A 15,194-nucleotide genomic window follows, 5' to 3' on the forward strand; every position below is an offset into this window, starting at 1 on the left:
GTATGGTACTTACTTAGTCTTAATATTCAGGGGGTTTCTATTTCAGCCACATTCCACACATAAATCACTAATAATCTAAGTGATACCTTTCACCTGGAATTCCTTCCTCAATTCAATGTAACAACAAAATACGTGAATCAGATTTTTCCTTAATCTGATATTGTACAGGAGTGGAGAGTGGAGGCAAAAAGAAGCTCTATTAGGAGTAAAGAAAGTGGTATTCCTATTTTGGACAAAACCTTTGAATGAAATAAGTTACAGCTGTACATTTCTATTGAGATCCCCCCTCCCCCTATAGTATGAGCCTGGATTTTCTAGTGAAATGAAAGGTGGCATAAAAGAGAAAGCAGAAAGTCAACTAACACTGAGTAGACACTCAATAGTGATTTTTTTCCTAATTATAGCATACTGAATTTTTTGTGGGTTTTTTTTCTGTAGAAAAAGAAAACTACAGTACTATGATGATGCCAAATTTTGAGTTTTTTAGAAAAAAATGTTTTAAAGCAAATTATTCATAAAGTCATCCTGGAGGTTTATTTGGGCTTCTACCACACAGACACAGACAGGCTTTACTGTGCTATATATATTTTGATTACTAGGTATAATGCCTATCCTAAACCAACAGATTTTGTTTAATGAGTAGTAACTTTAAAAGACAACTATTTTTAACCTTCCAACACTTCTGTAAGAACACTATCCGCAGCCTTCTGAAAAGGTTATAAAATGCACACTTTTAAAAAATAAATTTTGCATTTCACGATTGAGCATGGAATTTTGTTATACAATAGAGCTGGGGCCTCCAATAAAATCCAACCACAAACTAACATATTTACAGGGCTGTCAACCAAAGCACTTCATGCCTATTCAGACCATCTTAGGCCCCTGATTAAACCACTGTGGAGCTCAGGACTCCTACAGTCAATGTAAAAGTATTAGAAAAGTTTTTTTTTTTTCTTTTTAATCCATGAGAACCATATTCTTTATACCGTAGGATGAAAAGATGTCCTTTTTAGCAAATCCTACCATTCTGCTGTTTTGCATTTGAAACACGGCCCAAGTGTTCTGAGTAAGTGAAGTGTACAAATTGTATAAGCTTTTATATAAGCAATGGCATAACTGGGGCTGCAGTGGGCTGCAGAAACTTTTAATTGGATCGCTTTAATATCCTCTAACTCTGAGTGGCTTAATTCCAAAAGGGGACATCGCCTCCTACGATCCTTTTCAATTCAGTGAGGTTAGGTTTATCATCAGAAAACGTATTTTGCCAAAGCACAGGCTATCCGTGTTCCCCAGCTTTAAAACATAAGGGAATCCACCAGGTTTCAGGACACCTGTTTCAATAATGTACACACTTTGTAATGTAAAAAAGAGAACTTCTGTGCCAGGGCATACACAATTTCTCTAGAAAATATGGCTAAATAGTCAAGACAAGATGATCTCGGTTCACAACCAGGAATACTGTTTAGGTCATACACCTGCAGGTAGCACCTGAGTAGCTACTGATTCCGCCCTGCCCAAGTAAGCAGCTGCAAGGAACACGTCTTTCCATGGTGCTTCCAAAAAGCGCGGCTGAGCTAACCATCTCGAACACGTTTTCCTAGTAATTCGTTCAGTGGTCACCAGATCACCAAAGCTTGCTACTCTTTCGATGGGAAAACCTAAGCTTTAAAGAACCGAATGCGAACTAGGAGGAAAACCCACCCCCTCTGCATCAGGTGGTCTCTGCCTCCAATAACGACGTTTCCAAACGCAGCCTGAAGAAGGTACAATTCCCCCAACATCCTAGTTATGGGGTTCTGGCTTCTATCTTTAGGCTACAGGAGAACCAGGAGCGAAATCCGACTCCGCGTGAAACCAATCCGGGGAGCGGTCAGCACGGACCGCCAGCCTCACCAGCCCCAAGCGCGTTCGCGCTAACTCCACCAGAGTGGCGATTTCAAACCCGGCCGGGAGAGGGAGGGATCAGGAACGTAATGTGAAGGGCTCAAGTGACAGCGTCCTCGATCCAGCCCAGCCCTCCCGGGCAGCAGTGCAGAGCTGGCGCCGGCCAGGTAGATTCACGCCTCGCTCCCCCGAGTGTGGACACGCCGCCCACTCCTAGAACCGGGTCAGCCCCCAAAGCCTCGCGCCCCAGTCCCTCCGTCCCGAAGCAGCCTCCGGGGCCAGGGAGGCGCGGGAGGCGGGTGGACGCCGGCCCAGGTGTTTTGGCGGGTTTCCGGACACGTGCGCCGCGCGTCCGCCCCGCTTTTCCCCCCCCGCAGCCTGGGCAAAGCCCACCGCACCAGCTCGCCGAGCAGCCGAGCCGCCTGCGACGCCGCTCACCTCCGTCCCCGTAGGTCTCCACGCCGTACCCGTCCTGCAGCCCGTTACTCCAGGTACCCTCGTAGCGAGCGGGGGTGCACAGGCTCTGCCGGACCCCGTAGCGCCCCTTGAAACCGTGCGACCACTCCCCCCGGTACATCCACTTGCCCTTCGTCTCCACCCCCAGCCCGTGCCGCTTGCCCTGCGCCCAGTAGCCCTGGTAGGTGTTGCCGCTGGGCCAGGTGTAGCCTCCGACCACCTCGAAGCCGTGCGACCAGGAGCCGGAGTACTCGCCCTGGCCCTTGGGCCCCGTGCAGATGCCATGCCCGTGCGCCTTGCCCTCCTCCCAGCCGCCGCAGTAGGTGCCGCCATCGTCGAAGTCGAACCTTCCGCCCGTCATTCGGGGGGCAGCCCCGGCGCGCTCCCCGCGGGGGCACGGACGCGGGCAGAGCTGGGCACGGCAGGGTGTAGCTCGGGGGTGGGGGCCCGGCGGGCGAGCTCACGACAGCGCCCCGGGCAGCTCGCGCCGCCGCACGGCTCCAGTCCGACGCCGCCCCCGTCCTCCCCTCCTCTGCCGCCGCCGCCACCACCGCCGCCTTCCTCCTCCTCCTCCTCCTCCTCCTTGGCCGCTGCCGCCGCCCCGGCCAGCGCCGCGCGCGAGAGGACAGCCCAGGCTCCCGAGCGGACCTTCAGCTGCTCCCGCCCGCCCACGTGAGCCGGGCGCCGCCCCGCGCCCGCCCCTCGTCCCCTCCCCGGGCGCCGAGGCCCGGCCCCACGGCGCTCCCGCCCCACCGGGCCCTGCCCCCCGGCGCCGGGAGCCACCGCTTCCCCGGCGGGCGGCTGGCGGGCGGGCGCGGGGACCGGGCGGTGCGCTTGTGTTCGCGCAGTGGGATGCTGGTGGGAGGGCGCGTGTGCCCGTGGACGCGCGGCAGTCCCCGCCTGCAGATGAAGGCGCGGCTGCTCGTGTGGGGGCTAGCTCGCGGGCGCCCGAGCCTCCTGAGTTTGCGTTTGGGGTTTTTCGATGTGGTTAAGCTCCTGTAAGTGCGGCCACGTGTGTGTGTGTGTGTGTGTGTTGAGGGAAGTCTTTATATGCGTGTTTGTCTGCATGGGGTTTGTAGTTGCATTTTTCTCCGACATTCCAACTTGTGTACTCCTGCATTTGTCATGCTCAGCTGTCATCATGAATTAATGTCCCCCAGATATATGCATGCATGTGATACAAATCTGCAGCAGCCTAGCTATAATTGTGCAGAATGTTCTTTTACACCTACCCATTGCAAAGCACATGTGTTTGCATTTATTTAATGAAGCTACTGAGAGAGAGAGCAAGACAGCTTGAAAACCCCAGAATAAATTGGCTCGTCCTTTAAGATTTCTAATGTTGAAGATGTTTCCGTTACAGCCTGCTACTGCGAATACCTCATTTGTTCTTCTTAACCTTAGAAACTCTTCACCCTGGAGCTGTGTACCCAACAGACAGAGGACTCAGACTGTGTATATGGAGAAGTGTCTGGAATGTACACCTGGTACCGCTGCGCTGGTATCCAGAAAGTAAATAGAAGTTTTCAAGGAGGGATGTGGCAAGTACAGCACCTTCTAAACTTACAAAGAGACTGTGACCTACAAAACCACCACAGCTGTCAGCTGATCTACTTTCTAGCGACAACGTTGCTGTGTCGAATGCACTTTAGGCAACTCTTCTAAACTTCTCAGCCTCTATTTTGCCATCTTCCCGATGGGAACGGCAAGATTTGCCTTCCCTTTTCTATGTTAGGTAATAACTGAGTGTGTGGTAGGAGCAGTGCCAAGCCAGGAATTAGAGCTCTGGGAGTCTGCAAGTTGAATCACTCATTTTTGCTCCTGGTGAGAGCAGGCGTTGGTCCCACCCTCACCGTCCAAACACCCACTGGAGACACTTGAGGTTCACAGCCAGTGGTCTTAGGTTGGCCTCTCAACACTGCTCTGCGGGTGTTCCTGCGGCTGGGAGGGCTCTGGATGACTGCACAAGCACCAGGCTGCCAAAGCTTCTCTCACTAGGTATTTGATAATCAGATAAAAATATAAGGACAGGTGTCAGGAAGGCAGCAGGGAAAATGTAGGCTTAAACTGCACAGAAAAGGAACTAAAGCTGACCTTGATTGTCTCTCTCTCTCTCTCTCAGGACCGGAGCTGGCCTTTCCAGCTTTTCTGGCTGAAAGACTGAAAGAAAAATCTCTGTTTACATAGAACCAAATCGCCAAAGAGCATTAAAACCCTCCTGCATGGCGCTGCCCGTGGAGTTGCCAGGAATAGTGCTTACCCTAGTGGCCTGAATCATTATACATCTCGCTCAGCGCCTTGTCCTGGACTGGGGCTTGATTTAGGCCACTGGGAAGATGAGGGCCCAGGGCTCTGCAGCTGAGCTGTAATTCCATTTCTCTGTTATGGGATATATGACAATCAGGAGCCAACAGAGATGGACACGTTCACATCTATTTTGAGGTCCTGCCTAATGTAAGAAATAGGGTGATTGCTGAAGCTAACGTTTTTCCCCCCCCCACTTTTCTTTTTTTTTTTTTTTTTAACTTTTATTTAATGAATATACGTTTCCAAAGTACGAATAATGGATTACTATGGGTTCCCCCCCATACCGTCCCTCCCACCCACAACCCTCCCCTTTCCCACTCCCTCTCCCCTTCCATTCACATCAAGATTCATTTTCGATTATCTTAATATACAGAAGATCAGCTTAGTATACATTAAGTAAGGATTTCAACAGTTTGCTCCCACACATAAACATAAAGTGAAAAATAATAGATGATTTTTTTTTAATGATGATGAAATCAGATCAGACCTATTGTCATGTTTAATCCCAGTGAGAGTCAAGTTGGGAGTTGATAGTTTCTTTTCTTTTCTTTTCTTTTTTTTTTTTTTTTTTTTTTTTTTTACAGAGGATCAGTTTAGTATGCATTAAGTAAAGATTTCAACAGTTTGCACCCCCATAGAAACACAAAGTGAAATATATTATTTGAGTACTCGTTATAGCATTAAATCTCAATGCACAGCACATTAAGGACAGAGATCCTACATGAGGAGTAAGTGCACAGTGACTCCTGTTGTTGACTTTACCAATTGACACTCCTGTCTATGGCATCAGTAATCTCCCTATGCTCCAGTCATGAGTTTCCAAGGCTATGGAAGCCCCTTGAGTTCTCCGACTCTTATCTTGTTTAGACAAGGTCATAGTCAAAGTGGAGGTTCTCTCCTCCCTTCAGAGAAAGGTACCTCCTTCTTTGAAGACCTGTTCTTTCCACTGAGATCTCACTCACAGAGATCTTTTGCCAGAGTGTCTTGGCTTTCCATGCCTGAAATACTCAGAGTATCCTTTGTCTCTCAGCTTTTCTTCTTTGGGCTAGGTTTTTGAAACATTTATGCATTGCTCTTATTAATCAGTTCTCATGCAAATGAGAGATTTTCTGGAGTGTGTGAAGTTTGGCCCATTTATGGTAGTTGGGCAAAGGATAGTGGTACTCACACATCTTCACCGAATATGGAGATTTGGGGAGGACAAGAGATATAGCCATTTATTTCTTAATCTTTTCCTCTTTTATCCCTGATAGATTTCTTCCTTGGAAGGAACCTTAATTAAAAGTGAAAATCTTCCACCAGGTATCTATTATTAAATTTTAACTAATCTTAATCCCAACCGGACTCTACCATTGACTGTCTTTATGGAAGAAAGTTAGTACTGGATTTTTGCTATCTGCCGGAACAGTTTTTGGCAAAGTAACCATACAAGCCACACTTCTGTGTACCTGTTGGCGTCACAGTGGTATGTTTTCCCCATTCACGTACCTGTATTCCTTAAAGTGAATGTTCAGGTTTGTTGATATTGGTTGGAGAAGACTGAGAAAGAACTAGGACAAGGAAGTGGCGTTGAGAATAATGACATAGCTGATAGGAGACAGTGGAATAAGCTGCCGTTGAATACTCAGGGTTAGTAATGTCCTTATTTTCCCTCTCCCTCTGAACCTTTGCCCTGGATAAGGGGGAGTTGAATTGAGCTTTAAGAAGGGATTAGTAAGAAGAGAATGTGAATGTTGGCTTGACAGGTGGGATGGGGGAGGCCATTCAAGCCCAGGGACCAACAACCACTCTAGCAGTTTGTTTTCCTCCATGCTCAAAAGACCCAGATATTGCAAATTTGCATTATTAAACATTTCATAACAAATGATAAGCCATTTCAAATGTGAATTTGCCCAGTTAGCAACCTATTGATATGGATGTTTTCCTTAGAATTTGATGGTTGTTTTTGAAATTTTTATTTACTTATTTGAGAGTCAGAGAGAGAAAGAGACAGAGCTTGCATCCTCTGGTTCACTTAACAAATGCCTGTAATGGCCAGGACTGGACTGCGCCAAACCATGAACCTGGAACTCAATCCAGGTCTTTCACATGGACAGCAGGGACGCAACTACTTGAGCCATCACCACTGTTTCCCAGGGTTTGTATTGGTAGGGAGCTGGAATTGGGAGCTGGAGCCAGGAGTTGAACCCAGGAGCACTGTGGATTGCTAGGTATTGTAACTGGTATCTTAACCACTAGGTTAAATATCTGCCCTTTAAAATGTTTAATTTTTTTATTTTTAGAAAAATGTCTGTTTTGGGGGCTAGTGTTGTGGCATAGCAGGTAAAGCTGCTGCTTGCAATGCTGGCATCCCATATGGGTGCTGGTTGGTATCCTGGCTGCTCCACTTCTAATCCAACTCCCTGCTAATGGCCTGGGAAAAGCAGTACAATATGTCCCAAGTACTTGGACCCCTGCTACCCAGGTGGGAGGTCGAGGAAGCTCCTGGCTCCTGGCTTCTGACCAGCTCAGCTCTGACCTTTGCAGCCATCTGGGGAGTGAACTAGCCGATGAAAGACTCTGTGTGTGTGTGTGTGTGTGTGTCTGTCTGTCTGTCTGTCTCCCTCTCTCTGTGTAACTCTGACTTTCAAATAATTAAATAAGCCTTTTTAAAAAATGTGTATTTTTACTTACTTGAAAGGCAGAGTGAGAGCAAGTGAGTGAGCAAGAGATGGATCTTCCATCAGCTAGTTCACTCCCGAATTCCCACAATAGCCAGGGCTGGGACAGGATGGAGTCAGTAGCCAGGCACTCCATGGAGGTGACAGGTGGCAGGGGCCAAAGCACATGAGCTGCTTCCCAGGATGCATCAGTAGGAAGCTGGATTGGAAGAGCAGTAGCTGGGACTCGAATTGGCACTCTGGTATAGAATGTGGGTACTCTGATATGGGGTACTGGCTTAACTGACTGCTCCACAATGCTCATCCTAATACCTGCCCTTTAGAGATGTTTTTAAAATGAAGGTACACAGGGGTAAACACTGTGACATAGCAGGTAAAGCTGCCACTTGTACTGCAAGCATCCCATACAGGTGCCGGTTTGAGTCCCAGCTGCTCCACTTCCTATCCAGCTCTCTGCTGTGGCCTGGGAAAGCAGTAGAAGATGGCCCAAGTCCTTGGACCCCTGTACCTGCATGGGAGACCTGGAAGAAGCTTCTACCCAGCTCTGGCCATTGAAGCCATCTGGAGAGTGAACCAGCAGATGAAGACCTCTCTCTGCCTCTGTCTTTCAAATAAATGAATGAATATTTTAAAAAAAAGTAAAATGAAGGTATATTTAAGAATTTGATAAGTTCATTTTTATTAACATGTTAGAATTAATTACTGAGGATTTTTATTAAGAATTTACAAATAAAAAGCTAATCTATAGGTGTTTTCTGTCTAAAGGAGATGATTCTAAGTATGTAAAAACACCTGAAATCAATTTATAACTCAAGATGAATATCATTAGCCTGATTTATAAAAATAAAAATAATCAAATATTTTGATTATAATAATCAAATATTCATAAAATATAAGAAATTTACCCATAATAAGTGCAAATATTAAGAAATATGGTCATGGGGCTGACATTGTGGTGCAGTGGTTAAGCAACTGCCTTTGATGCTGGCATCCCTTATCAGAATGCCTATTTGAGTCCCGGCTGCTCTACTTCTTCTCCAACTTTCTGCTAGTATGCCTAGGAAGGCAGTGAATGATGGCGTAAGTGCTTGAGCCCCTGATGCCACCCATGTGAGAAACCAGGATGGATTCCTGACTTTAGGCACAGTTGTGGCTGCTGTGGCCATTTGGAGAATGAACCAGCAAATGGAAGATCTCTCTCTCTCTCTCTCTGACACCCTGCCTTTCAAATAAATAATTCATCTCTTTCCAAATTATATGGTCATAAACATTTCAGACAGCATGAAATCAGAAGAGTTCCAAAATTAGTTTGGGAGGAGGAGGCTTCTCATATCTTTTAAGGGAATTAGTGTGTGCCAGATACTATGTTAAGTTCTTTACAAGTAGTCACCTAAATCTCAATCAGTATGATTCGTACTAGTATTACAATAATTTTATTGAAGGAAAAAATGGGCTTAATATGTTGATCTGCCCAGGATTACTCAAGGTAGAAATGGTTGAGCTGGGGTTCAAGTTCACATCTGTGTAATTCTAGAGGTGGTTCTTGATTGCTGTCTTTTATTGGACCAAGGTTGAGAACACATTGCAGCCTTTCACATGGTGGGTGAGGGGACAGATCAATCTTAGAGGAGGCAAGAAAGGGCACAGAAGATGTTTTAATTCCTGCTTTTTAGACTTTCAGTCTGGGTGAATAGTGATGCCACTGTCTCGAGTGTTTTTATTTTTTTTATTTTTATTTTTTTTTTTATGGAGGAAGAAGAGTAAATTACAGGGGTTGGGGAAGGTATGTTAATTTAGCAGAGGATGATCCCAAAATATACCACAGAGAAGATGTTCAGTAAGCAGTTGGGTAACAGAAGTCAAACTCTAAAAGTCAGTCAGTTGACAAGTAAGGAAGCCTTGTTTCTTTCCCTCTCTCTTTCACTCTGACAGCTGTTGCTTTGTGCCATCTCCTTTTGAGTCTTGCCCTGTTCCCTTGTCCTGCTGCCAGTGGCCCACTCTAGTCGCCATCTTCTCTGTAGGTCCCCGTGTTTATCAGGAGGCAGGGCACATCTGCTTTGCCTCTGCCTGCTGCTGTCTCCTGCCACTGTCCTGGCAGTTTCAGCCTGGTCTCAGAATCCATGGCCTTTCTCAGTGTCATGATCTTTAAATGAAAGTCTACCTTCCCAGACACAGAATGGCCAACTCTGAAAATTGGAACTTTCCAGTGCCGCTCCTTAACAAGATGTTCTTGTCTTCTCCATGCTCAGTGAATGAATAACAGACTCTTACCAAAGTCTTCACTCATTTGATGCACCCCTATCCTCTTGTCCTTCCCTGGACAGCCTGTAGGCCCTAGTGAGTCACTTCTACCACCCTGTCCTGGCATTCAACTCTCTACTGGCACATCTACCCACCCAGTAGCTAATCCTAGGCTACCATTCATTATCCCGTACTCTTGGGAAGTCCTTTCTGGAGGTAATCACGCCATCTACCAGTTGCCCCAAGGAAGTCCCTCCCTGCTTCTCAGCAGATCTTTTCTCAGCAAGTCCCAGATGCTCATCGCTGCCCTTGAGCCCCTGGCAGACCCAGCTCTCTCTTACTGAGCAGTGGGCCTTGTCCTTACCTCACAGGGTAAAGAGCTGCCTTCACTTTCCCCTCTGCAAAACACTGCATGGTTCTCCTTTTCTTCCTTTCTCCACCCATTCCCCGACAGAAGAAGACATTCTTTTCCTCTCCAAGTTCTGGGTCAATTCCTTCTCTTTTTTTATTTATTTTTTAATTTTTAAAAATTTATTTATTTTTTTGACAGGCAGAGTTAGACAGTGACAGAGAGAGAGACAGAGAGAAAGGTTTTCCTTCCATTGGTTCAATCCCCAAATGGTCACTGCTGCCGGCGTGCTGCGCCGATCTGAAGCCAGGAGCCAGGTGCTTCCTCCTGGTCTCCCATGGGGTGCAGGGCCCAAGCACTTGGGCCATCCTCCACTGCCCTCCCGGGCCACACCAGAGAGCTGGACTAGAAGAGGAGCAACCAGGACAGAATCCGGCGCCCCAACCGGGACTAGAACCCGGTGTGCCGGTGCCGCAGGCAGAGGATTAGCCAAGTGAGGTGTGGAGCCAGCCAATTCCTTCCTTTTAAATATGCTCAATTTCTTCCCTCCCAGTCAACAAGTATGCGCTTGTGTCCTCCGTATTAAAATAGCTCTAATTTCCTAGTCTTACTTTTTTCAAGTCCTGTATCTGTTTTTGAAACTTCAGACCTTTTTGAAAGACTCCATGACCCTCAAGTCTTCACCTCACTACCTGCCATTCTCATGCCACTTGATTCGGGTCCTGTTCTCAGGAGTCCAGTGATGTCCATCCATTCACTGGAGCCCTCCTATTAGACAGATAAACTGGACTCTCTTCAGTGCCTGTCCTGCTATTGGCAGCTGTGGATTTGAAGCTCGTGAGCACTGACCTCCTCAATGTCTCTGAGACCCAGATCTCTTGCTTCCTCCCTCCCTCCTTTTTTCCTACCGCTTTAGTGGTCTCATTCCCTGTATGTTTTTCTTTCTGTTATGCTCTTCTTGTTTCCTTCATTTTAGGCTTGTTCCAGCCAATAGTTTCATGGGGCTGGGATTTTGAATAATTGCTGGATACTTGTTGGCTTGTACAACTAGGCAACACTACCCTAGAGGCTATATGTGTAATTTAGAAATAGTCTAATTCTGACATTAAAAACACCAGCTGAGCCTTATTTAAAGCTCAAGGGTAGTATTTTGATTTGTTCCTGTAACTTGTCCCTTGTGGCCCTCAGCCTTCTCTTCCCAATGGTGAAAGATCTACATAGCCCCAGACGACATCTGTGTCTGTGAAGAAGCTCATGGAAGGTTTCAAGAAAGTTCCAACAATAAAAAGGTTAAGGACTGATTAAAGGGGGCCATAAAAATAGCAAACTTTAAGACACAGAATGAATTGCAGGTGCATATTGAAGACCTAGTACCAGAAGCAAACCCTGAAACATATATGTGTGCCTGGGGATGTGTATGTGTATATATGTATGTATATGTGATTACCAGCCTAGGCTTGGAGACAGAAGTGAGGATCTGACCTTGTTCTTAAAGCTATAAAGTATCTCTAAAGAGAAAGGAGCTATGAAAGAAAAATGATAAAAGTACAAGGGATGCAACTACAACCAGCCAATAAGCGCTCAAGTGTTATAGAGTTCAGAGGACAGTGATTTTGTGCACTGCTGTGGTTGGAACTATTTTTGGGAATCACAGGCATATTGTTTAGCTTTGTGGCTATAGTAAAGACACATCCTTTTAGAAGACTCTAATGGAATGATTTTCTTCAGTTAAGAGACACCCTACAGAGAAAAGGAATGGGTAGAATTCATGTCTGTGATTGTGAAAACAAGAGACATGCTGGAAAAGAGATGCCTGGAACCAGAGGAGACAAGATGAGATCATCTCTCATGCTGCATTTAAAACCACAGTACTTTGTTCTGGTGATCAGTGGGAAGGTGCCTCAGCATTTGAAGTCACACAAATTTGGGGATAGCAAGGGAATAGAAAAGCAATTTGGGAGTGTTGGAATTAAGATGTTTTTAAAAGTTGTGAAAATTGATGAGATAACCTTTTCCCAAAGTGACTGAATAAAGAAAGGAGGCACACAATATTGTTGAAAGCACAATTAAGGAGTAAGCTGCTAAATGACTCATAGCTGAGGGAGAGAAAAAAGAAATCATTTATTAAGCAGTAAGAGAAATGTAAATTATAATCGAGGAATGAATGGCTCCAAGAGCTCTGGAATGGGATCTGAAACAATAACCAATAATAGAAAAGGCTTTCCTCTGAGTGGTGAGAGGGATGTTTATCTTTCCTCAGCAAGCACACCAGAAACCTTTGTAGGATTCTTTAGATACTGATTGCATTCCAGATAAATCTTGAATTCCTCTTCCTTTCCTTAATCATATTCCATTTTGTCATCTCTTGCATTTTACTTGTTATTCTTGTTTTACTTATTAGGTCATCAGAACTCCCCAGGGAATGGTCATGGAGGTGGACTGCTCAGATCTCCCTTCAAGAGAAACTGTAGTGAGGAGGGTCTCAGCAGACAACCTCCAGCTGCTACAGCTTCAGGTCTGGGGCAGTCTCACATCCAGGACGGCCCCTCCAAACCCAAAGGCAAATTGCTACATCTCATGAAAGAGTGACCCATCGTAGAATATATGTCACGTTCTGAGTACTGGCGGGAAGTCTGTCCAACAGGTTAGTGGTCTGGAAGGAGAAAGACTGGGAGGCTGAAGATATGGAGGTCTGGGGTGGATGACAGTATAGGAGTGGACATAGGTGGGAAGAGTTTTGTTTTGCATGCCAGTGCCCTTCATAGAGGAGGCACTGTATACTCAAATAAACACCAGGAATCAGCCAGTTGACATTAGTTAGACCATTTCACCAGCAATTCCAGAACTGGAACAAGGTGCATATGAACTTAGTAGTCTTGGTAGCAGAGGTAGAGGCTGCACATGGGTTCCATAGGAAGAATTTCTACTTATCAAGACCACCTTAGCTTTCTCAGCCTCTGAATATCCAACCTGCCAGCAACAGAGACTATTCCATGAAAATACCAATAGTTGGTGGCAAGTTGATTATGTTAGTCTTCTTTCAGCCTGGAATATACAGTGGTTCTTCTTCATTAGGTATAGACACCTATTTTGGGTTAGGTTTGCCATTCCTGACCTGAAAGTCTCGGGCTTTACTACCACTATCGAGGTACTTAGGGAATGCTGGATCTACAGGCATGACATTTTGCACACCCAACATCCAACTGGGGACCCAGTTCACAGTGAAGGAAATTCCTGATCATGGGCTTTGCAGGTCACCACACACCACATTACTGCATACCTTGTTATGTATGAGGACTAAAACTCATAGAATGATGGCATGATCACCTAATGGCACAGCTGAAGTCCTGGTAATAATCTACGAAGATGGAGTGGTGCCCTTGGAAATGCAGCAGTGTGCTCTACTTCAGGCTTCTCTAAGGCACCATTACTAATAGGAGAGGCATGCAGGTCTGGGAACTGAGAAGTGGAAGCACTAGTCCCTCACTTACCCTCACATGCAGTGGCCTACTAAGGGTTTCATCCTTCCTGTCCATGCAACCCTGGGCTCTGTGGGGTCCCAGAGCAGAAGTACTCCTGCCAGAAGATGGCACAGGAGCTCTATTGAGGTGCACACTATGGCTGCTGTCTGGAAGTCTCATTGATTCCTTGTGTGCAGTGATTAGCAGGGGAGAAGAATCCCCATACTGGTAGGTTTGATTGACTTTAATGGGCCAGAGGAAGCTTTCATACAATGGGGTTGTAAAGGAGTACAGAACCTGGATGATCCATTTGAGTGCCTCCTATATGCCTCTGGCCCTTGTAACCATGGATACCAAACATGCAGCAACCCTGGGCTGAGTAAGGTACGACTAACAAAGGTTCAGATCCTCCAGGATTGAAAGTTTGGGTCATACCACCATAAGAACCACCAGATCCTATGGATGTGATAGCCGAGTGGGAGAAAAATGGGAGGAACGAAATGATGACGACTGTTTGCAGCCTTAAGACCAACTGTCAAGAGGAGGGGCTGCTATTTGTCTCATTAACTTTCCTTCAGGAAGAGAGGCCCAGAGGAACTGCTCTGGAACACATGTGGAGAAGACCATCTTGGCAGTGCAAGGGGGAGATGGTGGTAGTTGTGGATGGGCACCGCCCAGATCTTCCTTCATGAGAACAGCTGTGAAGAGGTTCACCAACCTCAAGCTGCTGCACCTTTGGATCACAGGCACTAAGGCCATACTCTCCCTAAGCTGTTTCCGAGAACAGAACACAGTAGGGTTACAAGAGCAGGGCCATTCCTTCTCAACACAGGTCCCCTCTCTGATAGGTGTCATTTTCTGTATTCCCCATTGACCTGGCTGGATACACTACGGTCTGAAGCTCCTGGGCACAATTCTTGCCTCCCTCTTTCTTTTGACCAGTTTCAGACCTGCATCATGACTCAAAGGCTTTCCCCATCTAGCTCTTCTTCCTGTGGGCTTTATGTTTCACATGTGTTCTCCCCGGTGCATCTCTTGCATGTCTGATTCTGTCCTGGCATCTGCTTCATGCAGGTCCTGAACCTATATATCCAATGGTCTTTAAAAAGCACACCCACTCTTAGGTATTCAGTTGGGTCTTGGTGAAAGAGAAATAAAAAAAACCTAATCTAGAACTGAATAAAACAGAATTGAAGTCAGATTTCATGGTTCTTAAGACAGAATGAGATAGCTTTCTTTGGACTGATAACGGAAAATTCCCAAGGTCTATTCAGTGGGAAAAAGCAAGGAAGAGTGCAGTGTATGTGGTGTGCTATATTTTGCTGTGTTTATATGTACGTAGAGATACAAAGAAAAATAAACAACATAGGAGTGAAAAACATCACTGAATTGCAATTTGACTTTCCAATTTAGTTAGTTATTTTTTAGAGAGGGAGCTCCCATCCACTGCTGCACTCCCCAAGTGCCTACAACACCCAGGGTTAGGCCAGGCCAAAGGCAGGAGCTAGGAATTCAATCCAGGTCTCTCATTAGAATGGCAGGGCCCCAGCCACTTGAGTCATCACCTGCTGCCTTCCAGGATGAACATTAGCAGGAAGCTGGGATTGGGAGCGTAGCTAGGACTTGAACTCAGGGATTCTACTGGGGGATGTGGATGGGCCAAGCAGCATCTTAACTGCTACACCAATCACCCAGTTGTTTATATTTTGAAAACTGAAATTATATTCCTTATTATAATTTAATTAAATTGAAATGTCAATCTTCAGCTGTTTATTATTTTACTTATCTTAAAAGTCAGTCCTATAGATGTGATTGAATAGCACTGCACTGGCAAAT

At 46.0% G+C, this 15,194-nt stretch overlaps 2 protein-coding genes across 5 annotated transcripts in view; one reads left to right on the top strand and one right to left on the bottom strand.

The window, feature by feature from the left end:
- Nucleotides 1-2,964, bottom strand: part of JPH1 (junctophilin 1) — a 91,387-nt gene extending 88,423 nt beyond the window's left edge. For 3 of the 4 annotated variants that reach the window (XM_008255639.5, XM_008255638.5, XM_008255637.5), the window contains exon 1: nt 2,323-2,964. In XM_008255639.5, the coding sequence (XP_008253861.1) occupies nt 2,323-2,701 (379 nt within the window). In that variant the 5' untranslated portion in view covers nt 2,702-2,964. 4 annotated transcript variants of the gene reach the window in all.
- A 130-nt stretch (nt 2,965-3,094) lies between these two features.
- Nucleotides 3,095-15,194, top strand: part of GDAP1 (ganglioside induced differentiation associated protein 1) — a 70,091-nt gene continuing 57,991 nt past the window's right edge. The window contains exon 1 of the mRNA XM_051843847.3: nt 3,095-3,338. The gene's annotated coding sequence lies outside the window, so the exon portion shown is untranslated. The remainder of the gene's footprint in view (nt 3,339-15,194) is intronic.

The sequence above is a fragment of the Oryctolagus cuniculus genome, chromosome 6, assembly GCF_051225735.1.
Source record: "Oryctolagus cuniculus isolate XC-2025 breed Fujian yellow rabbit chromosome 6, ASM5122573v1, whole genome shotgun sequence".
Classification (NCBI taxonomy): domain Eukaryota; kingdom Metazoa; phylum Chordata; class Mammalia; order Lagomorpha; family Leporidae; genus Oryctolagus; species Oryctolagus cuniculus.